General features: G+C 42.9%; 1 protein-coding gene across 1 annotated transcript in view; it reads left to right on the plus strand.

Annotated features, from left to right (window-relative positions):
- The window catches only part of LOC139268021 (calcium-activated chloride channel regulator 1-like), a 46,201-nt gene that overhangs the window by 7,550 nt on the left and 11,263 nt on the right, over nucleotides 1-27,388 (plus strand). Inside the window, exons 2-11 of the mRNA XM_070885998.1 lie at nucleotides 4,981-5,121; nucleotides 5,627-5,777; nucleotides 11,016-11,121; nucleotides 14,926-15,091; nucleotides 16,885-17,106; nucleotides 19,937-20,161; nucleotides 20,258-20,435; nucleotides 26,543-26,649; nucleotides 26,745-26,966; nucleotides 27,057-27,327. Of these exons, the coding sequence (XP_070742099.1) occupies nucleotides 4,981-5,121; nucleotides 5,627-5,777; nucleotides 11,016-11,121; nucleotides 14,926-15,091; nucleotides 16,885-17,106; nucleotides 19,937-20,161; nucleotides 20,258-20,435; nucleotides 26,543-26,649; nucleotides 26,745-26,966; nucleotides 27,057-27,327 (1,789 nt within the window). The remainder of the gene's footprint in view (nucleotides 1-4,980; nucleotides 5,122-5,626; nucleotides 5,778-11,015; nucleotides 11,122-14,925; nucleotides 15,092-16,884; nucleotides 17,107-19,936; nucleotides 20,162-20,257; nucleotides 20,436-26,542; nucleotides 26,650-26,744; nucleotides 26,967-27,056; nucleotides 27,328-27,388) is intronic.

Genomic DNA, 27,388 nt, shown 5'->3' on the forward strand with positions numbered 1-27,388 from the left:
TAATCACCTGACTGCCTATTTGGGGTGTTTGGACCTTCTGTTCCTTAGTGTCGTTCTCTAAGTCCTTGATTTGCTAATCTCTAGCCTGTGTCTTTAAATCATGTAACCGCTTACAGAGTTCCATTACCAATTTTAGTATCCTGCCTTTTTTTTAGTTCAAAGGGTGTCAGTCCTGACGTCCGACGAGGGGTTGCCTTGAGCTTCATTAGTACTCGGAGTATCCTGTCTACCCATCCCTTTCCAGTCTCTTTGATATGGGATATTTTTGCCTGATCCCTAGTAAAGCGCAGGCCTATTTCATTATCTCCCTTGTGAAGTGTGTACCTTGATTTAAGTCTACTGTAGTGGCATTATTTCTTCTGCTAGGATCCTGGCCACAGATTCTGCTGAACAATTTCTAGTGGCGAAAACCTCTACCTACTTCGTAAACTGTTCTATTACTTCTAGGCAGTATGTCTTCCCCTTGTTGCTGGGTAACGGTCCAGTAAAATCTATCTGCAAGTTTTCCCAGGGTCCTTTCGGTCGGTGCTGATGTCCCATTCTGACCTTTACTTTCCCCCCTGGGTTGTATTATGCGCATATCACGCACCTTCTACAGTGGTCCTCTATATCTTTACCCATTTCCTTCCATATCCCGTCAGTCACTTGTTGGGCCTCTCTTTGCTTCCACCCCTCCTTTTCCTGTGGAGTGGCTTCTCCCTGTACCTTAAGCATGTTTACATCTTCAGGCTCGATGCTCCGACTTGGGCTTCCCCGGCCAGTGTACCTGTCTCTGCCACTCGTTTGGCCGCTTCATCTGCCCATGTACTCCCCTGTTGATGTTGATCGCACACTCCTGGGGTAGGAGGGAGGCTTCCACTAATCTTTTAATAATCTCCTCATGTTTAATCGGCCCTCCTCTTGAGGTCATGTATCCCCGTCTGCTCCAGGCTATCATATAATCATGCACTACTCCAAACGTATATCGACTGTCTGTATAGATGTTTACTCCGTTTCCCCTGGCCAGCCTCAGAGCTTCAGTGAGAGCCACTAATTCAGCCATTTGACTGATTGACCCCCTTCAAACCTTCCTTCCCTTTTGACCGGTCCGCTGCTATCTACTACGGCCGGTCCGTGGTGTCCCGTATAGCGCTGAGACCCATCTACATATAGATCCATGTCTGTCTCCTCAAGCCTGACTACTTCCCTCATCTGCTCCTGTTGGGCTGCACTGATGCTCCTTTCCCTGCGTAATGATCCATCCTGCAGGGTTGTTACCGTTGTCTTTTATTGTTACCATCCCGTTGGGGGTGGGGGAGGCGGGGGGTAAGAGCATTGCTTCCCACCTTGCCCTTTGCACGTCAGATACCGTTTTTAGCCTTCCTGCGTTAAGCAATTCTACTAAGTTTTGCTGGGTATGTGTCCCAATATTACTATGCCACTGGCCTATGCCTGTTCCCATGTAATGATCTTTACTGTGGTGGGTATAGATGTGGAAGGGCCTATTCTGGTCAGGTAATCCCAAGACTGGAGCACTTGTGAGAGCTGTTTTTAATCTTACAACCACAATTTCCTGATCTCGGCATTTCTGCAGTAGTTGAATAGCCCTAGTACCTGCTTGACCCCTTTCACGATTCCTGGCCTGGGCATTGATTGAATTGCTTCCTTTCTGTCCTTGGGCATCTGTCATGTATCCTAGATGTTACTTCGCTCCTTCCCACCTGCACCCTCCTAGGATTTATTTTTAATCCTGCACTCTGTATAGCTCCTAGCATTGTAGTTGAAGCTAGTACGTGTTGTTGTTCTGTGCTGGAGGCAATAAGGATATCATCCACATACTTCAAAAGGGTGTTCCCTTCTTTGCCTGTTGTGGGCCTCGCCTTCCTGCGCCTTTTCCCTTATCTTCTACATGTTCTGCCCATTCCAAAGTTTCATCGTAATTGTTATGGGTGGAGAAAGAGTCAGACTGAACACTGTGAGCTCAAAGTAAAGTGTGACCTTAAGTCTTTTATTGCAGGTCTCCAGAGTGCCTCTCCAACCTGCGAGGCCTCCTTAAATACCTGTGCTCCCAAAGGATTATGGGATCCCTTGGGACTCCAGGGGATGAGCCCTCTGGTGGCTGTACAGAGTAAATACAAGTTTACATATATAACAGTAATCATCTCCTATCTTAAATCATAACTTAATTATCTTTTGATGTACCTCTCCTAGTCCGTCTTTAAACATTTTCAAGAATGCTGCATCATTTTTGTCGTGGTCATCAGACCTAGAGATGTTTTTGTATTCAATCCACTTCCGTTCCCTATACTCCCCTATCCTTTTGCCTGCCTTTTGAGTCACAGTATTCTACTCCAATCTTTTGTCAAAATTCTGTATTTCTACTATTTTGCTTTTGGGGTTGGTAACTTAGTCAATAAAATTTGTCTCTCCTGTGGGCTGAGGGGTACCTCCTGTATGGTAATGTGCGCGGCTCTACGTCAGTTGGTGGGAATGGTGATAGTGCGTATCGGTGCCACTGATAACTAGCCATTGTCATGTGCCGGGGGCCACTCTACTCCGCACTCATTATCCCAGTCTGGTTTACTGTTAGGTTGGGTTTGAGGACTGCACTTACCCACCGTGAGGTACATTGGCTCTATTACCGTAGGCGATGGTGTTATGGCTGTGCACTGCACTATCCGTCTGGTCCTGTCTTTATTTCTTCCAGCTTTTTTATCTTAGCTTCTAACTCTTGAATTTGTTTTGTTTGAGTATCTATCTGTCCTCTGTAGTTGGCGAGTATTATTACTTAGGCTTTCTTCGTTTTATTTTTATTCTGACTAGCCTACCATTTCCTCTGTCTGTCAGGTGAGTCTTCTTTCTTTTATTAAGAAATCCAAATTAATAATGTCCAGTATAAAACAGCTGTCAATGGAAAGGGTTAACTTCTTTACAAGTTTGTAAGAAGGCCTGACGTCATTATGTGACTTCGCGTAATCATCCGAAAATTTTTCCCCAAGTCTTTGTGCTTTCAAAACTTGCTTAGAAATTAGGAATCCGTTAAAATAGCAGAAATCATTAGTAAAGTTGTCATAATAAAACCTTCTCATCGGGAAAGCCAGCATTTTAGATTAAACTCCAATTTCTTTAAACTTCCAATTCAAATATTTTCCAAATATTTTTTCATTGATTTAAAACGAGACCGCACATTTTTAATAGCTATTTTGTTTACTGAAATCCAATTTTCACACAAGCACATTCCAGCATTTTGTTTTTACGGTCCCGTTCACTGAGCAAATCTTGTGTTTTATTTCTCTCGGCACAAAATCTAAACTTCCGTGCCGGTTCCATCTTTTTAAAGAACTCTCTAATTCCCAGTTTTTTCCTTCCTTTACTGAGTTCGCATAACTTAGATTTTTTTTCCCCCTTTTGAATCCTAACTTAATTTTTTGATGACCTTCCTCTAGTCCATAGTTAAACATCTTTGTTTCTCTTTCTCAGCACAAAGCTTCTGTGTCAGGTTTAACTCCGTAAGTTTTTATATTTAAACCAATATCTTTTTCACAGCCAATTTAAATCTCCTTTCTTCAAATTAGGTTTTGTATTTTAATGATCTTCCTCCAGTCCATTTTCCTAAAAATCTTTGTTTCTCTTTCTAACAGCTGCAGCTTTCAAGGTCGCATTTTTATCTTTTGATAAAAACACGCTGTCCTTTGTAAATTCAATTTAAATCTCCTTTTCTTTTATTGCAAACACTTTTTTTCCCAATTAGATGTTCAATTTTTCTCAGCTAGCATATATACCCAGGACCCTTTTGGTCCATATTCCAGAGACCTGCCTTGGTCTTCATTTTATCTCACTGGCCAGTTTTCCTAAACATCTTGGGGTCCCACCCCCTTTTTAGGTTGTATTCCTTCTTGTTTGCGCTGCGCACGATCAATACCGACTTCTCCGTGTTACTACCGTGTCACGCTTCGGGACATACACCTTATTTTTCCTCTAATGATCGCTGGGGTCCTCTCCCCCTTAGGTTGTATTCCTTCTTTTTTCAGGCAATACACCTATTCCCAACCTTGCTTTTCGTCCTTCCGTGGCTCGCTATAACTTGTTCTACAGATTACCCCTTCTAATTCTTTATACAGATTACCTCCTTCCCCGTCAATGCTCCAGCTGCAGGTGGTACAAAATCATACTCACTGCCATTCAGCTCTCACATCATCCAGGTCAGAGGGTCTATCTCCTACCGACTGTGCCAAATATAGGGGTGCAAAGGAGGCTTTGCTCCTTCTAAGGTGGACTAACAGATATAGTTAATCGACACCTTGCCCTTCTGTTGGGGTTAAAAGGAAAGCTTTTCTTCCCCGAGGTGGATTAACTGATATAGATAATCGACACATCGCCCAACACCCAGTGTATAACAACCACGGAAGTAAACAAACAAAACCTCAGGTTTACCGGTTTTATTACGAGCAATGCATGGGAAAGTTCAGCCTAAACCTCCGAAATACATGAGGTTTCAAGTACAATTTATACAGATTTTGGAGAGGAGCTACCCTCCTACAAAATCCTTGATAGGTCTAATTCTGTCAGCGAAGTTACATTGATTTGTTGACTCTTATCAAACTCTCTGAGTGGTATATGCAATTGCCCATCTTCTATGGTGTTGTTCCATGACTTACACTTTGCCACAGTATAATAGATGCCTAAACTGGCTTCCTTATCTCTTCCTCAGAGACTTCTGATCAACAACTGCTGATTTTGCTGTTTAAGTATTGCAGAGGTTACGGATTCAGTTTAATACATTTGTGCTATACCTACATAAGCAAGTGTTACATACACAGGCAATTATACAGACCCACCTAATACTGATAAGTTCACTACCTTCAGCATAATTCTGACCACCTATTTGCCACTCTTACAATTTATCCCTTACAGTAATGTTCTACAGGCTTAAGGAATTGTGCCAATTTTGTATATAGAGTACAACGGTAAAATGTATTGTGAAAACTGTGTTTCTTCTAGGAAATGGTGACTTCTGCCTCGTCCTTCTTGTACAACACCACCAAACATCGAGCTTATTATCGAGATGTGAAAATCCTGTTGCCCAACACCTGGAACCAAAACGCCAGCTATAAGAGACCAACCACCCAGTCCTACGAAAAGGTAAAATCTGGAACAATGGTATCGTAAGCATTATCCTTTTCTATTTTCGTGCGTATTCTATCACCCACACTGCGACTTATTCTTAAACGTGATACTTACATGTTCTACCTCAGTCACTTTTGTGAAAAAGTACAATACCAGCATCAGCAAAGATCTATTCTTTATTTCATTTATCCAAATAATCCACTCTGAGACCATGTGTGGTTTGGAAAATGCATGATGCTTTATCTTGGATGTTGCAAACATAAGAAAGAACATAAGAAATAGGAGCAGGAGTAGGCCATTCGGCCCCTCGAGCCTGCTCCACAAACATGCACCAACACACTTTGGTTTAAAAGGACAAGTTAATGAAAACTTGTTCGTTCAGAGAAAAAACTTCAACTTTCACTTTTGTACTTCTTCCTTCCCTGTCTTTGTTTACACACTTTTGCTGTTTATGTCTCACAGTTTTCAGAATAGTTCATTGACTTTTCGCGTGTTATTTCCCGCATTTTTATTTTAATAGGCTGATGTGATCATTGCTGACCCACACCTTAAGCATGGAGATGACCCGTACACCCTGCAGTATGGCGGATGTGGTGCGAAGGGGCGGTATATTCACTTCACCTCGAATTTCATGCTGAACGATAGCCTGTTCCCTGTTTATGGCGCTAGAGGTATAAACTTGGCAGGAAATTCCTTTCAAATGTGCAGCTAGTTATAATGAATTCCCATATGACTGGAAATATATTCGCATTAAGTTTTGCGGGGCTGAAGTTGAGAAAAATCTTATTTTGAAGGATCTTCAACAACTCAGAACAAAATAGGAGCACTGAACCAAGTGAGCACCAAAGCTTCACTTTAAAAAGTTCACTCAGGAACAAGTCAGATATTCTCCTGTTTACCTTTGGACTGGATGCAAAATTGCACTATGGTACTAAGTGTGTTAAAAAAGCAATTGAACCCAACAAAATATTCATTTCTATTTCAAAACCATTTGCTTCCTGAAGAAATAAATTCAAGGACAGAAGTATCAACAAACCTAAAAATAGAATCAAGGGTCACGATGTTATAGTAATCTGTTCTTTCCTTTACTCCTTTCCCTCTTACCCTTGCTTCCTCTCCCTCTCCCCCACTTCCCCCTCCCCCACCTTTGTCCAATTATCCTACCCCGCTCCCCAACCTTGCCTTACCTGAATATTGGTACTTAAGCACATAAGAACATAAGAAATAGGAACAGGAGTAGGCCATTTGGCCCCTCGAGCTTGCTCCGCCATTCAATAAGATCATGGCTGATCTGATCATGGACTCAGCTCAACATCCCTGCCCTTTACTCCCTTACTGCTCAAAAATCTGTCTATCTCCGCCTTAAATATATTCAATGACCCAGCCTCCACAGCTCTCTGGGGCAGAGAATTCCATAGATTTACAACCCACTGAGAGAAGACATTTCTCTTCATCTCAGTTTTAAATGGGCAGCCCCTTATTCTAAGACTATGTCCCCTAGTTTTAGTTTCCCCTATGTGGAAATATCCTCTCTGCATCCACCCTGTTGAGCCCCCCCATTATCTTACAAGTTTCAATAAGATCACCTTTCATTCTTCTGAACTCCAATGTGTATAGGCCCAACCTACTCAACCGATCCCGATAAGTCAACCCCCTCATCTCCGGAATCAACCTAGTGAACCTTCTCTGAACAGCCTCCAATGCAAATATATCCTTCTTTAAATACAGAGACCAAAACTGTACGCAGTACTTCAGGTGTGGTCTCACCAATACCCTGTACAGTTGTAGCAGGACTTCTCTGCTTTCATACTCTATCCCCCTTGCAATGAAGGCCAACATTCCATTTGCCTACCTGATTACTTGTTGTACCTGCATACTAACATTTTGTGTTTCATGCACAAGGACCCGCCAGGTCCCGCTGTACTGCAACACTTGGCAATTTTTCTCCATTTAAATTATAATTTGCTTTTCTATTATTTCTGCCAAAGTGGATAATCTCACATTTTCCCACGTTATAGTCCATCTGCCAAATTTTTGCCCACTCATTTAGCCTGTCTATATCCCTTTGCAGATTTTTTGTGTCCTCCTCACAATTTGCTTTCCCACCCATCTTTGTATTATCAGCAAACTTGGCTACATTACACTCGGTCCCTTCATCCAAGTCATTAATATAGATTGTAAATAGTTGAGGACCCAGCACCGATACCTGCAGCACCCCACTAGTCACTGTTTGCCAACCGGAAAATGACTCTCTGTTTTCTATTAGTTAGCCAATCCTCTATCCATACTAATATATTACCCCCAACCCCGTGAGCTTTTATCTTGTGCAGTAATCTTTTATGTGGCACCTTATTGAATGCCTTCTGGAAATCCAAATACACCACATCCACTGGTTCCCCCTTATCCACTCTGCTCTTTACATCCTCAAAGAACTCCAGCAAATTTGTCAAACATGATTTCCCTTTCATAAAACCATGCTGACTCTGCTTGATTGAATCATGCTTTTCCAAATGTCCCGTTACTGCTTCCTTAATAATGGACTCCAGCATTTTCCCAATGTCAGATTTAGGCTAACTGGTCTATAGTTTCTTGCTTTTTGTCTGTCTCCTTTTTTAAATAGGGGCGTTACATTTGCAGTTTTCCAATCTGCTGGGACCACTCCAGAATCCAGAAAATGTTGGTAGATTACAACCAATACATCCACTATCTCTGCAGGCACTTCTCTTAAGACCCTAGGATGTAAGGCATCAGGTCCATGGGATTTGTCCGCCTTTAGTCCCATTATTTTACCGAGTACTACTTCATTAGTGATAGTGATTGTATTAAGTTCCTCCCTACCTATAGCCCCTTGATTATCCACTATTGGGATGTTTTAGTGTCTTCTACCGTGAAGACCGATACAAAATATTTGATCAACGTCTCTGCCATTTCCCTGTTCTCCATTATTAATTCCCCAGTCTCATCCTCCAGGGGCCCAACATTTACTTGAGCCACTCTTTTCCTTTTTATATACCTGTAGAAACTCTTACTATCTGTTTTTATATTTCGTGCTAGTTTACTTTCATAATCTATCTTTCCTCTCTTATCATTATTTTAGTCGTCCTCTGCTGGCTTTTAAAAGTTTCCCAATCCTCTGGCCTCCCACTAGTCTTGGCCACATTGTATGCCTTTGTTTTCAATTTAATACCCTCCCTTATTTCCTTAGTTAGCCACGGATGGTTATCCCTTCTCTTACAGTCTTTCCTTCTGATTGGGATATATTTTTGTTGCGAGTTATGAAATATCTCCTTAAATGTCTGCCACTGCTCATCAACCATCCCATACTTTAGTCTATTTTCCCAGTCCACTTTAGCCTACTCTGCCCTCATACCTTTGTAGTCTCCTTTATTTAAGCTTAGGACACTAGTTTGGGAACAAACTTTCTCACCCTCCAAGTGAATTTGAAATTCAACCATGCTATGGTCACACATTCCTGGAGGATCTTTTACTACGAGATCATTTATTAATCCAGTCTCACTACACAGTGCTAGATCTAAGATAGCCTGCTCCCTGGTTGGTTCCTCAACGTCATGTTCAAAGAAACTATCCTGGATACACTCTATGAACTCCTCCTCAAGACTACCTTAGCCAATTTGCTTTGTCCAATCAATATGAAGGTGAAAATCACCCATGATTATTGCTGTTACTTTTTTACAAACCACCATTATTTCTTGATTTATACTCAGTCCAACAGTGTAGCTACTGTTAGGAGGCCTATAGACTATGCCCACCAGTGACTTTTTCCCTTTATTATTCCTTATCTTCACCCAAACTGATTCAACATCTTGATCCTCTGAGCCAACATCATTTCTCACTAACGCACTGATCCCATCCTTTATTAACAGAGTTACCCCGTCTCCTTTTCCTTTCTGTCTGTCCTTCCGAATTGTCAAATACCCCTGAATATTTAGTTCCCAGTCCTGGTCACCTTACAACCACGTTGGTGTTGATGGCTATCAGATCATATCCATTTGTATCTATTTGTGCCGTTACCTCATCTATTTTGTTACGAATGCTACGTTCATTTAGACAAAGAGCTTTTAAATTTGTTTTTTTACACTTTTTTCCTGCTTGTTTTCTCTGTCCTTCAAACTCACTTTCTATATTTTTGCTTTCTAATTCCAGCTTTACTCCCCTTCCTACTGAATCTATTCTGAGGTTCCCATCCCCCTGCCAAGCTAGTTTAAACCCTCCCCAACAGCACTAGCAACGCCCCCCGCCGCCCCCCCCGCCAACGAGGTCCAAGCTCTGTTGAGGTGCAATCCGTTCGACTTGTACAGGTCCCACCTCCTCAGGAATCTAAAGCCCTCCCTCCTGCACCATCTCTCCAGCCACGCATTAATCTGCTCTATCCTCCTATTTCTGTGGCACTAGCTCGTGGCACCGGGAGTAATCTGGAGATCACTACCTTTGAGGTCATGCTTTTTAATCACTCTCCTAGCTCCATAAACTCTATGTCATTGGTACCGATATGGACCACGACCTCTGGCTGTTCATCCTTTCCCCCCAGAATGCCCTGCAACCGCTAGGTGACATCCTTGACCCTGGCACCAGGGAAGTAACATAACATCCTGGAATCACGTCTGCGGCTGCAGAAACGCCTATCTACTCCCCTGACTATTGAATCTCCTACCAGTACAGCTCTTCCATTCTTCTTCCTCCCCCCCTGTGCAGCTGAGCCACCCATGGTGCCGTGGTCTTGGCTCTAACTGCGCTCCCCAGAGGCACCGCCGTTCCCACCGGTACTCAGAAGAGAATACTGGTTGGAGAGCGAGATGGACTCAGGGGACTGCTCGACTACCTGCCTAGTCCTCCTCTTCTGTCTGGAGGTCACCCACTCCCTCTCTGCCTGCACACTCTTAAGCTGCGGGTTGACCGCCTCTCGAAACGTGCTATCCAGGTAGCTCTCAGTCTTGCCAATGCACCGCAGTGACTCCAGCCGCCGCTCAAGCTCCAAAACACGGAGCTCGAGTTGCTGCAGCTGGAGACACCTCCAGCACACATGGTCGTCCTGGCTGCGCGAAACGTACATGACTTCCCACATACCACAGGATGTGCAATCCCTTTAGTTAGACTTGGAACTATCAAGTAAAAATAAACTCTAAACCTTAGCAAAACACACCCAGCAAATATTCAGCAATCAGCTGATTTAACTAACCGTTATTTAAAGACTAAATACTAACTTAACACTCACCAATCAGCTACTTCCCTTGTGCCGACGTCACTTTTAAATTCTGACATCCCTTTCGAGTGTTGCCTGTTGAGTCTTGCCTTTTAAGCTCTGCCACCGCCTCAGCTCCCGCTGCTGCTCCCACACAGGTTGACTGCCTCTGTGAAATATCACTTCCCTAGTTTTAATTTTTTTATTAATCTTCCCCGCTTCTACGAATTACACTCTTTCCAAATTCCCGAATAAACCACTCTGTTTAACTCCACTCCGTTGGTCTTGATTTCCGGTTTGCAACACCATTAGAACATAAGAACATAAGAAATAAGAGCTGGAATAGGCCATTTGGCCCTTTGAGCCTGCTCCGCTATTTAACAAGATCGTGGCTAATCATTCTACCTCAACTTCAACTTCCTGCACTATCCCCAAATTCCTTAATTCCCTTCGTTCCCCCAAAATTATCAACCTCTGTCTTGAATATACTCAACGACTGAGCATCCACAGCTCTCTCGGGTAGATAATTACATGGATTCACAACCATTTGATTGAAGACATTTCTTCTCATCTGAGTCCTAAATGACCTACCGCTTATTCTGAGATTGTGACCCCAAAGTCCAGATTCCCCAGCCAGAGAAAACCAATTGTACAATTGAAATTTGAATGAAACACAGTTTATTTTAAACAAATACTTCTGTTTCTACAGGTAGAGTATTTGTTCATGAATGGGCCCACCTCCAGTGGGGAGTGTTTGATGAATATAACGACTTGGTGCCTTTTTATTTCTCTAACAAGGAAACCAAAGCAACAAGGTAGAATATTCTTCAATTCTGATTTATTTAAGTAGAAAAATCCTTTTAGGTCTCCAGACATGTCTATAGTAGGGAGAATGTTCTTGTGATGCATTACACTAACACACAATTAAAACAACATATTGTTCAAAGATCGAAACTATTTACAATGACCAACAGCATAACACAAGGTCTAAAGATTTTTAAAAATTCATGGCCAACATTTAATGCCCATCCTTGGTTGTCCTTTAGAAGGTGATGGTGAGCTGCCTTCTTGAACCGCTGCAGTCCCTGTGTTGAAGGGACTCCCACATTGCTGGTAGGTAGGGAGTTCCAGGATTATGACCCAGCAGTCAAGAATGATACTCAGACTGCACAAATACTGCTTTCAGGTTTTGATAACCAAGGCACAAGATGAACATTCAATACCTAAAGCAGGTGAATAGAAGAGACACAAGATCATAAGATAGATGTGAATGAGGAAGACAATTCTGTCTATCCTAACTCAGCCTCTGAGAGAAACTCTCCTTCATCACACCATCCAGCTACCTTCTAAATGAATCCATGCTTTTAGCTCCCTATCTTACCTGGAAGTCCATCCAATGATTTGAACATTGATATCAGTCTTAAATTTGCCTTTTGTCAGTTTGAACTTATGCTCACCTGTCCTACTGTCATAATTTAACTTTAGGTAGCATTCCACATTTACCCTTTTTATATGATTAACTATATAATATACCTCTGAGATCCTCTTTTATTCGTTAAGGCTAAGGAGCCCAAATTTCTTTACTCGGATCAGCATTGTGGCTCTTCTATTCACCTGCTTTAGGACTTGAATGTTTATCTTGTGCCTTGGTTATCGAATCTGGAAGCAGTATTTGTGCAGTCTGAGTACTGTACTGTACAATGCTTCAACTTTTCTTTGTTGTTTTACTGTTCAACAGTCACTGAGCATGTTAGGTGTTGAACCCGTTAACTCTCCTGGATTCCACCAATATCTCTTGATCTCTTTCAATGCCTTTAACTATTTCAATACCGTTCATGGAATATATAACTTCGCCCAAGGACAAATGTTGAAGATCATAAAATAAACATATTTCAAATGATGGATCCCAGCAGGAGACACTGCCTCTGGATTGAAAGGGAGACAAAGGAACAGAGATTATTTCTGGTTGAATTAAGTCCTGCATTACTTGTTGACAATTTGACGATTTTCCTCCCCTCTTTCTGGTGAGATGGGATAGTCAGGGTTGTAACAACAATAATTTGCTACTTTATGCCTTTTAATATAAATAAACAAGGCACTTCACTAATGGATGCAGATAAAATTGACATGAGCAAATTAAGAGGGGTAGCTGAAAATCTTCTGATAAAAATGGGTTTTGAGGAGGCTGTTAAAGATGGAAAGAGAGGCGCAGAGAGTTGGGGAGGTAGTTCCAGAGAATACGACCAAGACAACTGAAGACCGTCCCACCAATGTTGGGGCAAAGGGAGGGGATGCACAAAATGCCAGAATCAAAGCAACAGAGTTCAGAGAAGAATATAGTGTTGGAATGGATTCCAGAGGCCATGGAGGGAGTTATAAACAAGTACAAGGAATTCAAATTTTAGTTGGAGGCAGGGAGCCAATGCCAGTCAGAAAGGACAGGGTGGGACCTAGTCAAACTAGAATTAGGTGCAGACTGAAATGTTTCATTATGCCAATCCTACTTTCCCCCCTTTGTGTTAGGTAGCATGACAATAGAATGCACATAGATACCACTCTAACAAGCACATGTGGTTCACAAAATTGACCGTTTTTAAATGTGTTCACGGTATATGGGTGATGCCGGCAAGGCCTCATCCATTGCCCATCCCTGGTTCCGTAGGTTTATTGCAGTGTTCTCTGTAACCTCCTCCAGCTCTACACCCTACTGCAATCTCTGCGATTTTGGCCTTGTGAGCCTCCCCAATTTCCTTTGCCCCACCATTGGCGGCCATGCCTTCAACTCCCTAGGTCCCAAACTCTGGAATTCCCTCCCTAATCTGCACTGTCTCTCTACCTCACTCCCTCCTTTAAGACGCTCCATAAAACCTACCTCTGTGCTTAAGCTTTTGAGCATCAGTTCTAATATTTCTTTATGTGGCTGGTGTCAAATTTTGTTTGTTAATGCTCCTGTGAAGTGCCTTGGATCATTTTATGACTTTTAAAGTTGCTATATAAATGCAAGTTGTTGTTGTATTAAAAGTCTGCACAGAATACAAGTGACAAAACTTTCCCTATTGCTTCAGCCGCCTGCAAAACTCTCTGAGCCAGTATTGTCATCGGTTCCTGCAGAAAGTCTTGTCCTCCTGATGCAGGCATGGAGATCTGGCCTCAGATCTAGATGGGATTTCTCAAATGGTTACATTTGGTTGGTTCATGCCATGTCATGCAACATGCAAATCAGATCCCTGCCGGGGGTATCTCACCACATCGTCTCTGTCACAGGTGGGGCAGACAGTGGTTGAAGGAAAAGGTGTTCAGGGATTGACGCACGCTCCTTCCGCTGTCTACGCTTAGCTTCAGCTTGCTCTCGGCGATGAGACTTGAGGTGCTCAGCGCCTTCCCGGATGCTCTTCCTCCACTTTGGGCGGCTGTGGGCCAGGGATTCCCAGAGGTCAGTGGGAATGTTGCACTTTTTGAGGGTGTCCTTGAAGCGTTTATTGCAAAGGGGATGGAGTATAAAAGCAGGGAAGTCTTGCTACAGTTATATAAGGTATTGGTGAGGCCACACCTGGAATACTGCATGCAGTTTTGGTTTCCATATTTACGAAAGGATATACTTGCTTTGGAGGCAGTTCAGAGAAAGTTCACTAGGTTGATTCCGGGGATGAGGGGGTTGACTTATGAGGAAAGGTTGAATAGGTTGGGCCTCTACTCATTGGAATTCAAAAGAATGAGAGATGATCTTATCGAAACGTATAAGATTATGAGGGGGCTTGACAAGGTGGATGCAGAGAGGATGTTTCCACTGATAGGGGAGACTAGAACTAGAGGGCATGATCTTAGAATAAGGGGCCGCCCAGTTAAAGCAGAGATGAGGAGAAATTTCTTCTCTGAGAGGTTTGTAAATCTGTGGAATTTATTGCCTCAGAGAGCTGTGGAAGCTGGGACATTGAATAAATTTAAGACAGAAATAGACAGTTTCTTAAACGATAAGGGGATATGGGGTTATGGGGAGCGGGGAAATGGAGCTGAGTCCATGATCAGATCAGCCATGATCTTATTGAATGGCGGAGCAGGCTCGAGGGGCCGTATGGCCTACTCCTGCTCCTATTTCTTATGTTTTTATGTTCTTATGTTCCTCTGTCCACCTGGGGCTCGTTTGCCATGTCGAAGCTCTGCATAGAGCGCATTCTTTGGGAGTCTCGTGTCGGGCATGCAGACGATTGTGGCCTGACGAATGGAGCTGATCGAGCGTTGTCAGTGCTTCGCTGCTGGGGATGTTGGCCTGAACGAGAACACTGACGTTGGTGTGTCTATCCTCCCAATGGATTTGCAGGATCTTGCGGAGGCAGCGCTGGTGGTACTTCTCCAGTGTTTTGAGGTGTCTGCTCTATACAGTCCATGTCTCTGAGCCATATAGAAGGACGGGTATAACCACTGCCCTATAGACCATAAACTTGATACTGGATTTGAGATTCTGGTCTTCAAACACTCTCTTCCTCAGGCGACACTCCTGAATTGACAGCCATTTATGAACAAACATGTCTCAAATTTTTTTTGTTTTCTGATACGTTTCGGAAAGACTACTACAGAAATCACATGATCAACAGAGTGCTGTGTTTCATTTTCACTTCCAGGTGTTCAAAAGAAATAAAAGGAATGACTGCCTCATGCACAGGAGGTTCCTGTTCCCCGTGTGGCATTGATAGCAGCACAGGATTGCCAAATGCAGATTGTATGTTTTTCCCAGACCAAAGCCAAATTACAACAGCTTCAATAATGTACCTACAAGGGTTACCAGAGGTAAGGAGAATTACTGAGAGGTACTTTCCTTATACATTATTAATAGCTATAATTCTGCAACAACAGAAAAGGAACACTTCTGAGCTAATCGAGTAATGGAAACCCTATTCAATTTAGGCACCCATCGTCAGTATCAAATATTCACAACTCGAGTATAGCACGGGCCAGATGCTAAGCTTCCTTCATGCTGCTGCAACAATATGGGCTACCCCCAACATTCCTCCAGTTCTTTTTCCCTGCGAGGGTCCTTAAATTTTGCTGCAGTGGCTGCTGTCACATGCATCATCATCATCATAGGCAGTCCCTCGAATCGCGGATGGCTTGCTTCCAAGTCAAAAAGTTCACAGGTTCTTTCAATGATGGACCTAACATTCCAGGTCCGAACTAAATCTTGAAGGGTGGAAGATGCCTGTGCGTGGATTTTTTTAACGTGTGGTGACCGTTGCACACCAGCCACCACACGGGCTTGACAGAGCTAGGTCTTGGTCCAGTAGCAAGGATTAACCAAGACGACTGGAGACCTGCTCTGCTGCACAGACCTAGTGCACACACATATCGCAGTGTGGGCTGGCCCGTGCTGCCCCTGGGCCCTCGCCTCTTCTGGGCCCCGAAATCGCGCCTCTCCTGGGCCCCGATCACGTCCCTCTACAATCTCTCGCCGCTCCTTCGCCCCGACCTCGCCGCTCCTGATGTACCTGCCCACACTCCAATCACCGACCTGGACCTTGGTGACGTCACTTTTCACTGCCATTGCTCTCCTGCTCCAGCACGTGCTGCTCCCTGGAGTGGTATGCTGCCATGCTGCTCCTTCCACCCCCGTTTGGGGGCACTAACTTTTCAAAGTTAAAAAAATTTGCATCAGGCGCTAGTGATTCTCAACATTTAAAAATTCGGGTTTTGCGCTCCAGGAAGGAGGCTGCTGTGTTCAGAAGCTTCTTCCTTCCCTTAAAGGGAAGGGCCATCGCTGCAGGCTCTGCAGTGGAAACACTTACCTGGTCCCCGACAGCAGCTGTGAACCGGCCCGATCAGCCCAATGCACTGCAGCAGGGTGCTGGGATGATCGATCGCAGTTGCAGAGGATTGAAAAAAATTGACAGAAACCAGTGTATAAATATTTTCACTTACCTTGGCCACCTCGCCTTTAAGTTTCGCCCAGCCTCCCGATCAACGCCTCCTGCAGCTGCCGGTGTTTTCATCCGGTGATGCTGCAGGGGCGGGACTGAAGTTTGTGTCCAGGGCGATGCGCACGGGAATGACGTCACGATCTCTGGGCGAAGGAGATCGGGACGCAACATCCTACCGCTGCCGCAAATCTCCCGCCGAATTTAGCGGGAGTTGTTCATCTCGCCGTGCCCGGGTGGTAAGTGGTTAGCGCCTCGTTTTCTCCCCCCAGATTCGATAACAGGAGGCGCTAAGGAGGCCAATTTCTAGGCCTCAGTCTTTACAATAACAGCAGCAGCCATCACCACCACATTGCGGAAGCAAAGTTTTCAGAGGGTTGTAGAGCTGGAGAAGGCTACAGAGAGATAGGGAGGGGCAAAGCCTAAAGTGGGACTTTAACGCACAACCTTCTGACTCAGAGGAGAGAGAATGCTGCCAACTGAGATTTCTGATAACAAACCTTCCATTTTGATCCAGAAAGCACATATTCGCTCAGCTAATATCACCCGACAAAACACCGGTGCTGTCTGCGCTATTATTTCTGCCGGCGGTTAATTTCAGCAGGCTTCCAGCCTACTGTAATTTCTAGGCCTGTGACATGTGTTACATCTGATCTTGTATTCATTTTCCAGGTGGCTGAATTCTGCAACAATAAGACTCACAATTCTGAAGCACCGAATATGCAAAACAAAATGTGCAATTACAGGAGCACTTGGGATGTAATCAATGAATCAGAAGATTTCAAGAACAACTCTCCAGCTAATATAATTCCCCTTGCGCCAAGATTTCATTTGCTGCAGGCCAGAGACCGAGTGCTGTGTTTAGTTCTTGATAATTCTGGAAGCATGAACACGGTACGTCCTGTTATGAGACTGTGTGAGTTCACGCTGATGCTATTTGAGGGCCATCACACATAACTGGTCATTATTAACCAAATGATTTAACCAAATAGTGAATTTGTTTTAAGTTTGCAGCTAGCGAGTCAAGCCTTTCATACAAGACCTACTTGTCTTATAACAGACATTTTCTGTATAGTTATGGAGTTCCTCCTAGCTTTCTGGTTGGCCTATACTAGTGTGTGCCTTTCAAATGGTTTCAGAGTTCAAGTAGAACAAAGACCATCAGAAAAGAGGACTTGCAGACATCCCACTTTACCCGCCCAGGTGCAATACCACAGGAAGTCTTTTTTATTGAATTAAAAGCAGACTAACAAATCTAGCATAAAAGCAGAAAATGCTGGAAATACTCAGTAGGTCAGGTAGCATCTGTGGAGAGAGAAACAAAGTTAACATTTCATGTCGATGACCTTTCGACAGAACCAGCTAATCTGGCACACAGCGCCACACACCCAGGCCATTATTTTCAATGTGTGTACATTCCTGTTTACATGCACTGTGACATGATCTTATTGAATGGCGGAGCAGGCTCGAGGAGCCGTATGGCCTACTCCTGCTTATAATTCTTATGTTTTTATGACAAAATATATGAAGACATTAATAAACTTGCAGAATGGATGTGTCATTGGCAAATGAACTTCAATGTGTGGGGCGGGCATGTATAAGCATGAGGTAGTACATTTTGGTAGGAAGACTAAGGAGGCCACATACTCCTTGGAAAATAAATGTCTTTTAGGGTAGAGGAACAGAGGGATCTATAGGTACAGATACATAAAAGTAGCAACACAGGTGAGTAAGGCCATAATAAAAGTAAACACAGCACTGTGGTTCATTTCTATAGGGATAGAATTGAAAAGCAGAGAAGTTATGTTAAACTGGTATAGAAACTTGGTTATACCACATTTGGAATACTATAAACATTTCTGGTCTCCATATTATAAAAAGGATATAGAGGCACTGGAGAAACATAGAAACATAGAAAATAGGTGCAGGAGTACGCCATTCGGCCCTTCGAGCCTGCACCACCATTCAATATGATCATGGCTGATCAAGCAACTTCAGTACCCCATTCCTGCTTTCTCTCCATACCCCTTGATCCCTTTAGCTGTAAGGGTCACATCTAACTCCCTTTTGAATATAATCTAACGAACTGGCCTCAACAACTTTCTGTGGTAAGAGAATTCCACAGGTTCACAATTCTCTGAGTGAAGAAGTTTCTCCTCATCTCAGTCCTAAATGACTTACACTTATCCTTAGACTGTGACCCCTGGTTCTGGACTTCCCCAACATCGGGAACCTTCTTCCTGTATCTAACCTGTCCAGTTCTGTCAGAATTTTATATGTTTCTCTGAGATCCTCTCTTATTCTTCTAAACTTCAGTGAATATAAGCCTAGTCGATCCAGTCTTTCTTCATATGTGCAAGGTGCAAAAAGATGTACTAGAATGATCCTGGAACTGACAGGTTATACCTATCAGGATAGATTGAACTGGCTGGGACTTTTCTCTAGAAAAGAGAAAACTGAGGGGTGACTTGATAAAGGTCTTTAAGGTTATGAAAAGGTTTGATTGAGTAGACGTAGAGAAGATTTTTCCACTTGCGGGGGAGACAAGAACTAGGGCCATCAATATAATATAGTCACTAATAAATACAGTAGGGAATTCAGGAGAAACGTCTTTACCCAGAGAGTGGTGAGGATGTGGAACTCGCTACCACAAGGAATAGATGAGGCGAATAGCAGAGATGCATTTAAGGAGAAGCTAGATAAACACATGAGAGGGAGAAATGAATAGAAGGTTATGTTGATAGGGTTAGATGAAGAAGGGTGGGAGGGGGCTTGTATGGAGCATAAGCACCGGCGTGTACCTGTTGGGCTAAATGGCCTGTTTCTGTGCTGTAAAACTATGTAATACACTGATAGACACAATCGTGTCACTGTGATTTACCCACCACAGGTCAGAGCAAACTGAAGCCAGCTAGAGCAAAAAAATGAACTAAAAATAAAGAGTTACTCTCAGGAAAGAAAGGAAGAAAGAAATAGTGTTGGCTGAGATCAGGATATCAGGAGAATTCCATGCTCTTCTGTGATTAGTCTCAGGGGATCTTATATGTCCACTTAAATAGATAGGTGAGACCTGAGTTTGACATTTCATCCAGTACCCCCAACAGTGCAGCACTCCCTCAGTACTGCACTGAAGTGTCAGCCTAGATCAGTGGTTCTCAAACTTGAGTCCACGGACCCCTAGGGGTCCATTGAGACTTTACCGAGGTTCCGTGAACAAAATCATATATATCATTAATATGTTTTTAAAAATTCATAAAATAATCCCGCCCCCTTTTTGATTGGTGAGAGACCAATCGTTGGAGAGCATTGATTGGATAAAGTATCTGTCAATCATTTGCAAGTGTCAGTGTCAAACATCACATAAAGGACAGACAGACTGTACAGTGAGAAGCAGGAACACCCAGTTCACTGATATCTGTAAGCAAATACTTGTTTTTTTAAAAGTATTATTAAAACACTCTTTACATGCAGCACTTTCAAATTATATAATATTATAATTTAGATGAGAGGACCGTGATTACTAATCCATTTGAGAACCACTGGCCGAGATTATGTGCCCAACTCTGTTTAAGTTTGACTTCACAAAGGGAGTGATGGGATTTATGAAAATTACATTGAAAGAAGCATTCTATTAATCTCTTAAATACAGAGCATACAATATGAAGATGGCTGCTTGTTAAGGAGATTACGTTTTGCATCTGACTTGTGTTCTTTTTGCAAATAGGCAAACCGAATTAACAAGCTCCAACAGGCAGCGGCGATATTCTTGATGCAGATCATTGAAAAAGGATCACAGGTTTGCATCATTAGTTTTAACAGTGGTGCAACGATTGAAAAAAGATTGACATTAATTGAAAATGATGATATGCGGAAGCAGCTTATAAAATTTCTACCTACAGTAGCTAGAGGTGGAACAAATATCTGTGCAGGGGTTCTGGCTGGTTTTAAGGTAAGTCCTGAAGTCCTGTAAAACTTTTAATAATCCATTATTTTCAATGTAATTATTGCACTTTTCCCACATTGACGACAACTGATTGCTTTGCAGGTACTTACTGATGATGATGGTGCTAAAAATGGTGATGAAATAGTTTTGCTGACTGATGGATTGGACAGTACAATAAAAGACTGCTTTACAACCGTGAAACAAAGTGGAGCTGTTGTTCACACCATAGCACTAGGACCAAGTGCAGCCGAAGAATTGGAACAGCTGTCAAATATGACAGGCAAGCAATATTTAGTGGGCTGAATTTTCCGGGTGATCGCGGGCGAGATCAGTGGCGGGTCAGGTGGGAAAGTTGATTTGTTTGACAGCGGGCCGGGGGAACCCAGTGTCATCTCGCTCCCACGTGTCTTTCCCATGCGTGTCTGTCAGTGTGAAGCCGACCCGACTTGCAGCGGCAGGGACCCGAATTGAAATCATTATGAGGTACTTTACAGGCACTTACAAGCCTTCCTTTCCCCCCCCCCCCCCCCCAACTTTTTAAATTTACCTGCCTGGCCACGGGATTCCCACAACCTGAGGCTTGAGTTCCATGGCCGTTGCTCCAGCTGATTACTTGACAGCATGGAACACAAACTAAAATAAAAACATTTTGATGACATCAGCTAACAGATTGAAGAAGATTCTGTACACTTGAAAAGCTACTGGTAAATGTTAATTCCGAAATTCCTGAAGGAATGTAAGTGCTACCCTGGATGGTGAGGAATGTACATTTTTTACTGCCCATTCTCGACTGTTGTCTTCCAACTCACCAGTAATTGCAGTGAATTGATCTGCACTATAAAAAAATGCATTTTTGTGTTGTTTCTGGTCAGGTTTTTCTGCAGTATACTGTGATTGTTCACTTACACATTAAATCAAGTCATCAACCGTAACAATTTCATTCTCATCACTCATTCCACTGCATCAATTTGCTTTCAATCCCTGAATATGACTAATGTAATTTTTCGGACTGAGACTTTGGGGTGAATTTCTGCAGAGGTTCTCTCATTTGCCCATTGTTAACTTCAACGGAAGAGCTGCAGAAATCCCAGAAACACATTGTAAGCACCACTTACACTGTTTGTCAGCGATTCCACAGCTTTTCTGCTGAACTTGCATAAGATTGTAAATCCACCCTTTTATAATTACATTGAAACTCTGTTTAATTTTATGTATTACCCATACACACACATCTTTTATTTGTACCAGTTACTGATACAAAATTCTATAGATTTGTGACAAAAGCACCAATAACTTCCCAATTAATGTACTTGCTAATTATGTCCCACACAAGAGATTAATATGCAAAGTTAAAGCACATGGGATTGGGGGTAGTGTGCTGATGTGGATTGAGAACTGGTTGTCAGACAGGAAGCAAAGAGTAGGAGTAAACGGGTACTTTTCAGAATGGCAGGCAGTGACTAGTGGAGTGCCGCAAGGTTCTGTGCTGGGGCCCCAGCTGTTTACATTGTACATTAATGATTTAGACAAGGGGATTAAATGCAGTATCTCCAAATTTGCAGATGATACTAAGTTGGGTGGCAGTGTGAGCTGCGAGGAGGATGCTATTAGGCTGCAGAGTGACTTGGATAGGTTAGGTGAGTGGGCAAATGCATGGCAGATGAAGTATAATGTGGATAAATGTGAGGTTATCCACTTTGGTGGTAAAAACAGAGAGACAGACTATTATCTGAATGGTGACAGATTAGGAAAAGGGAAGGTGCAACGAGACCTGGGTGTCATGGTACATCAGTCATTGAAGGTTGGCATGCAGGTACAGCAGGCGGTTAAGAAAGCAAATGGCATGTTGGCCTTCATAGCGAGGGGATTTGAATACAGGGGCAGGGAGGTGTTGCTACAGTTGTACAGGGCCTTGGTGAGGCCACACCTGGAGTATTGTGTACAGTTTTGGTCTCCTAACTTGAGGAAGGACATTCTTGCTATTGAGGGAGTGCAGCGAAGGTTCACCAGACTGATTCCCGGGATGGCGGGACTGACCTATCAAGAAAGATTGGATCAACTGGGCTTGTATTCACTGGAGTTCAGAAGAATGAGAGGGGATCTCATAGAAACGTTTAAAATTCTGACGGGTTTAGACAGGTTAGATGCAGAAAGAATGTTCCCAATGTTGGGGAAGTCCAGAACCAGGGGTCACAGTCTGAGGATAAGGGGTAAGCCATTTAGGACCGAGATGAGGAGAAACTTCTTCACCCAGAGAGTGGTGAACCTGTGGAATTCTCTACCACAGAAAGTAGTTGAGGCCAATTCACTAAATATATTCAAAAGGGAGTTAGATGAAGTCCTTACTACTCGGGGGATCAAGGGTTATGGCGAGAAAGCAGGAAGGGGGTACTGAAGTTTCATGTTCAGCCATGAACTCATTGAATGGCGGTGCAGGCTAGAAGGGCTGAATGGCCTACTCCTGCACCTATTTTCTATGTTTCTATGTTTCTATGTTTCTATGTTCTTGATTGTATTTGTAGATGGCGTCATATTACTTAATGATATTATTTAAATATTTATTTGTCACTCATAAAGAATTTTTATTATATTATTGTACAGTAAAGATTCAACATCTACGATGTTAGGTTAAACTTAAAATTTAATGTGGCCAAGGTCCCCTTAAGGATCCCGGCTTAAAACGCATCATGAATGACATCACCAGACCAGCTCCATCTCATTGGGCTGGGTAATGCGCTAGGCGGGCTCATTAGGTCCAATTACAGAAAGTTCATTTGCTAGTACGGGATGGAGTCAGCAGCAGGGTCATGACCTGCCATGGACCTACCCAGGTAAGAAAAATTCAGGGTGATCAATAATGAAATTTGATTTCTGTAGCAAATGAAATACAGGAATTTGTTTTAATGGCAATTTGAAATATTTTTGTTAATACCCCATATTCATTTACTGAGTAAAAAGTGTATTTTTTAAGGGGCTCCTTAATGATTCTGTGAGTAGCTGAACCTTACAGACCAACAATGTATGTAATCCAGGGCGCCAAATACTCCTGCCAGGTGAAACAACAATTTACTTGTACTTACATAAGAACATAAGAACATAAAAAATAGGAGCAGGAGTAGGCCATAAGGCCCCTCGAGCCTGCTCCGCCATTCAATAAGATCATGGCTGATCTGATCATGGACTCAGCTCCACTTCCCTGCCCGCTCCCCATAACCCCTTATTCCCTTATCGTTTAAGAAACTGTCTATTTCTGTCATAAATTTATTTAATGTCCCAGCTTCCACAGCTCTCTGAGGCAGCGAATTCCACAGATTTACTCATCTGAGTTCTAAATGGGCGGCCCCTTATTCTAAGAACAAGCCCTCTTGTTCTAGTCTCCCCCAACAGTGGAAACATCCTCTCTGCAACCACCTTGTCAAGCCCCCTCATAATCTTATACGTTTCTATAAGATCACCTCTTATTCTTCTGAATTCCAATGAGTAGAGGCCCAACCTACTCAACCTTTCCTCATAAGTCAACCCCCTCATCCCCGGAATCAACCTAGTGAACCTTCTCTGAACCAGCCTCCAAAGCAAGTATATCCTTTTGTAAATATGGAAACCAAAACTGCACACAGTATTCCAGGTGTGGCCTCACTAATAACTTGTACAGCTGTAACAAGACTTCCCCGCTTTTATACTCCATCCCCTTTGCAATAAAGGCCAAGATTCCATTGGCCTTCCTGATCACTTGCTGTAGCTGCATATTATCCTTTTGTGCTTCATGAACAAGTACCCCCAGGTTTGCTGTACTGCAGCACTTTGCAATCTTTCTCCATTTAAATAATAACTTGCTCTTTGATTTTTTTCTGCCAAAGTGCATAACCTCACACTTTCCAACATTATACTCCATCTGCTAAATTCTTGCCCACTCACTTGGCCTGTTATGTCCTCCTGCAGCCTCTTTATGTCCTCCTCACACATTGCCCTTCCTCCCATCTTTGTATCATCAGCAAACTTGGCTACGTTACACTCCGTCCCCTCTTCCAAGTCGTTAATATAGATTGTAAATAGTTGGGGTCCCAGCACTGATCCCTGCGGCACCCCACTCATTACTGATTGCCAACCAGAGAATGAACCATTTATCCTGACTCTCTGTTTTCTGTTAGTTAGCCAATCTTCTATCCATGCTAATATATTACTCCCAACCCCGTGAACATGTATCTTGTGCAGTAACCTTTTGTGTGGCATCTTGTCAAATGCCTTCTGGAAGTCCAAATACACCACTTTCACTGGTTCCCCTTTATCCACCCTGTAGTTACATCCTCAAAGAACTCCAGCAAATTTATCAAACATGACTTCCCCTTCACAAATCCATGCTGACTTTGCCTGACCAAATTTTGCTTTTCCAAATGTCCTGCTACTGCTTCTTTAATAATAGACTCCAACATTTTCCCAACCACAGATGTTCGGCTAACTGGTCTATAGTTTCCTGCTTTTTGTCTGCCTCCTTTTTTGAACAGGGGTGTTACATTTGCAGTTTTCCAATGTGCTGGGACCTCCCCAGAATCCAGGGAATTTTGGTAAATTACAACCAGTGCATCCACAATCCCTGCCACTCCTTCTCTTAAGACCATAGGATGCAAGCCATCAGGTCCAGGTGATTTATTTGCCTTTAGTCCCATTATCTTACTGAGCACTGCCTCCTTAGTGATTGTGATTGTGTTAAGTTCCTTCCCCCCTATAGCCCCTTGACTATCCACTGTTGGAATATTGTTAGTGTCCTCTACCGTAAAAACTGATACAAAATATTTGTTTAGAGTTTCTGCCATCTCCATGTTTCCCATTACTAATTCCCTGGTCTCATCCTCTAAAGGACCAAAGTTTACTTTAGCCACTCTTTTTCTTTTTATATACCTGTATAAACTCTTACTATCTGTTTTTATATTTTGTGCTAGTTTACCTTTTGTGTGGCACCTTGTCAATTTAGTATACTGTATTCGCTGCTCACAATGTGGTCTCTTCTATATTGGGGAGACCAAGTGTAGATTGGGTGACCGCTTCACGGAACACCTCCATTCAGTCCGCAAGCGTGGTCCTGAGCTTCCAGTCGCTTGTCACTTTAATTCTCCACCACTCCCTCTCTGACCTCTCCATCCTCGGCCTCCTACACTGTTCCAACGAAGCTCAACTCAAGGTCGAGGAACAGCACCTCATCTTTCGTTTAGGCACTTTACAACCTTCTGGAATCAACATTGAGTTCAACAATTTTAGAGCGTAACCGCTGCCCACCTTTGGCTCCGTTCCCCCGCCCCCACCCCCCGAGCCCATGTTTTTTTTTCTCCTTTTCTCCAACAGCAGCTGGTCATTATTCCGCCATTCACACCTTATCTTGACTAATCTTTTTCTAACACCAACCATTATCATTTCAATTCGTCCCATCATCCCTTTTGTCTCTCTAATCTTTCCTGATTTCCACCCTATCATAAATCTTCCCTTTTGTTCTTTCTTCCCGCCCCACTTTCAGTGCTACTTTAGAATGTGTTCTTTCCAATCACTAGCCAGTTCTGACGAAAGGTCATTGACCCAGAACGTTAACTCTGCTTTTCCCTCCACAAATGCTGCCTGACCCGTGGAGATTTCCAGCATGTTCTGTTTTTATTTCAGATTCCAGCAACTGCAGTATTTTGCTTTTGTAGCAATAAACATAAGAACATAAAAACATAAGAATTAGGAACAGGAGTAGGCCATCTAGCCCCTCGAGCCTGCTCCGCCATTTAACAAGATCATGGCTGATCAGGCCGTGGACTCAGCTCCACTTACCCGCCCGCTCCCCGTAACCCTTAATTCCCTTATTGGTTAAAAATCTATCTATCTGTGATTTGAATACATTCAATGAGCTAGCCTCAACTACTTCCTTGGGCAGAGAATTCCACAGATTCACAACCCTCTGGGAGAAGAAATTCCTTCTCAACTTGGTTTTAAATTGGCTCCCCCGTATTTTGAGGCTGTGCCCCCTAGTTCTAGTCTCCCGACCAGTGGAAACAACCTCTCTGCCTCTATCTTGTCTATCCCTTTCATTATTTTAAATGTTTCTATAAGATCACCCCTCATCCTTCTGAACTCCAACGAGTAAAGACCCAGTCTACTCAATGTCCCGGGCTTGGTCCCTGATCATAATAAAGAACAAACTTCCATTTATACAGCGCCTTTAATTAATTCAGGACATACCAAAGCACTTTGTAGCCAATGAAGTGCTTTTGTTTTGAAGTGTAGTCACTGTTGTAATGTCGGAACCTGATCTGTGTTACGTTATCTGATATCAGTCTTGGATTCTGTGATTTTAAATTTGTGCAAAGAAAAATCCAAGTGAACACGATATTGATTAAATCATTTTTAATTCTTTAGGAGGTTTACAGTTTACAGCCTCTGATAAAGTGAATGCAAGTGGATTAATCGATGCTTTCACTGGATTAGTATCAGGAAATGGCGACATCAACCAACAGTCAATCCAGGTTTGATTATCCTTCAGAGAACGACTTTCCAATTTTTACTTTCTGCTAACAACTGCCTTAAGGCTTTAAAAATAATTCTTCTGTTTGCTTTACAGCTTGAAAGTTCTGGAAAGAGCATTAACAACAACGGTTGGTTCAACGGCACAGTTTTTGTTGATAAAACGGTTGGGAATGAGACATTCTTTGTAATCACATGGCAGCATGGTGAACCCGTTGTCTTAGTACATGACCCCAGTGGAAAGACTTACAATATCGGAAACTTTGAGATAAACAAAATCTTACTGACAGCCCGGCTTAAAATTAATGGCACAGCACAGGTATGGCTCTCATTGGACTGTGTTTATTTTTCACTGTATTTTACCTTTGGCTTCCTTAGTTTAAATTAAAATGACATGTTTTTCAATCAGACAGGAGCCTGGACCTACACGATACAGAATCAAGCTGGCACAGTTCAGGTTCTAACCATTACGGTAACATCCCGTGCAGCAAATGAGAAAGTCCCCCCAGTCACAGTCAATGCGCACGTCAATCAAGATACATCGGCTTGGCCGAACCCTCTGGTCATTTATGCAGAAGTCAGTCATGGCTTTTTGCCTGTCGTTCGTGCACAAGTGAAGGCCACGGTGGAACGGGCTGATGGTCACTCTGTAGACTTTGTACTTTTGGACGATGGTTCGGGTAAATGCATACATTGCCATAGAAATCGATTTGCCGATTGGTTACTTTTAATTATAAATAA

The sequence above is a fragment of the Pristiophorus japonicus genome, chromosome 8 (genome assembly GCF_044704955.1).
Source record: "Pristiophorus japonicus isolate sPriJap1 chromosome 8, sPriJap1.hap1, whole genome shotgun sequence".
Classification (NCBI taxonomy): Eukaryota; Metazoa; Chordata; class Chondrichthyes; family Pristiophoridae; genus Pristiophorus; species Pristiophorus japonicus.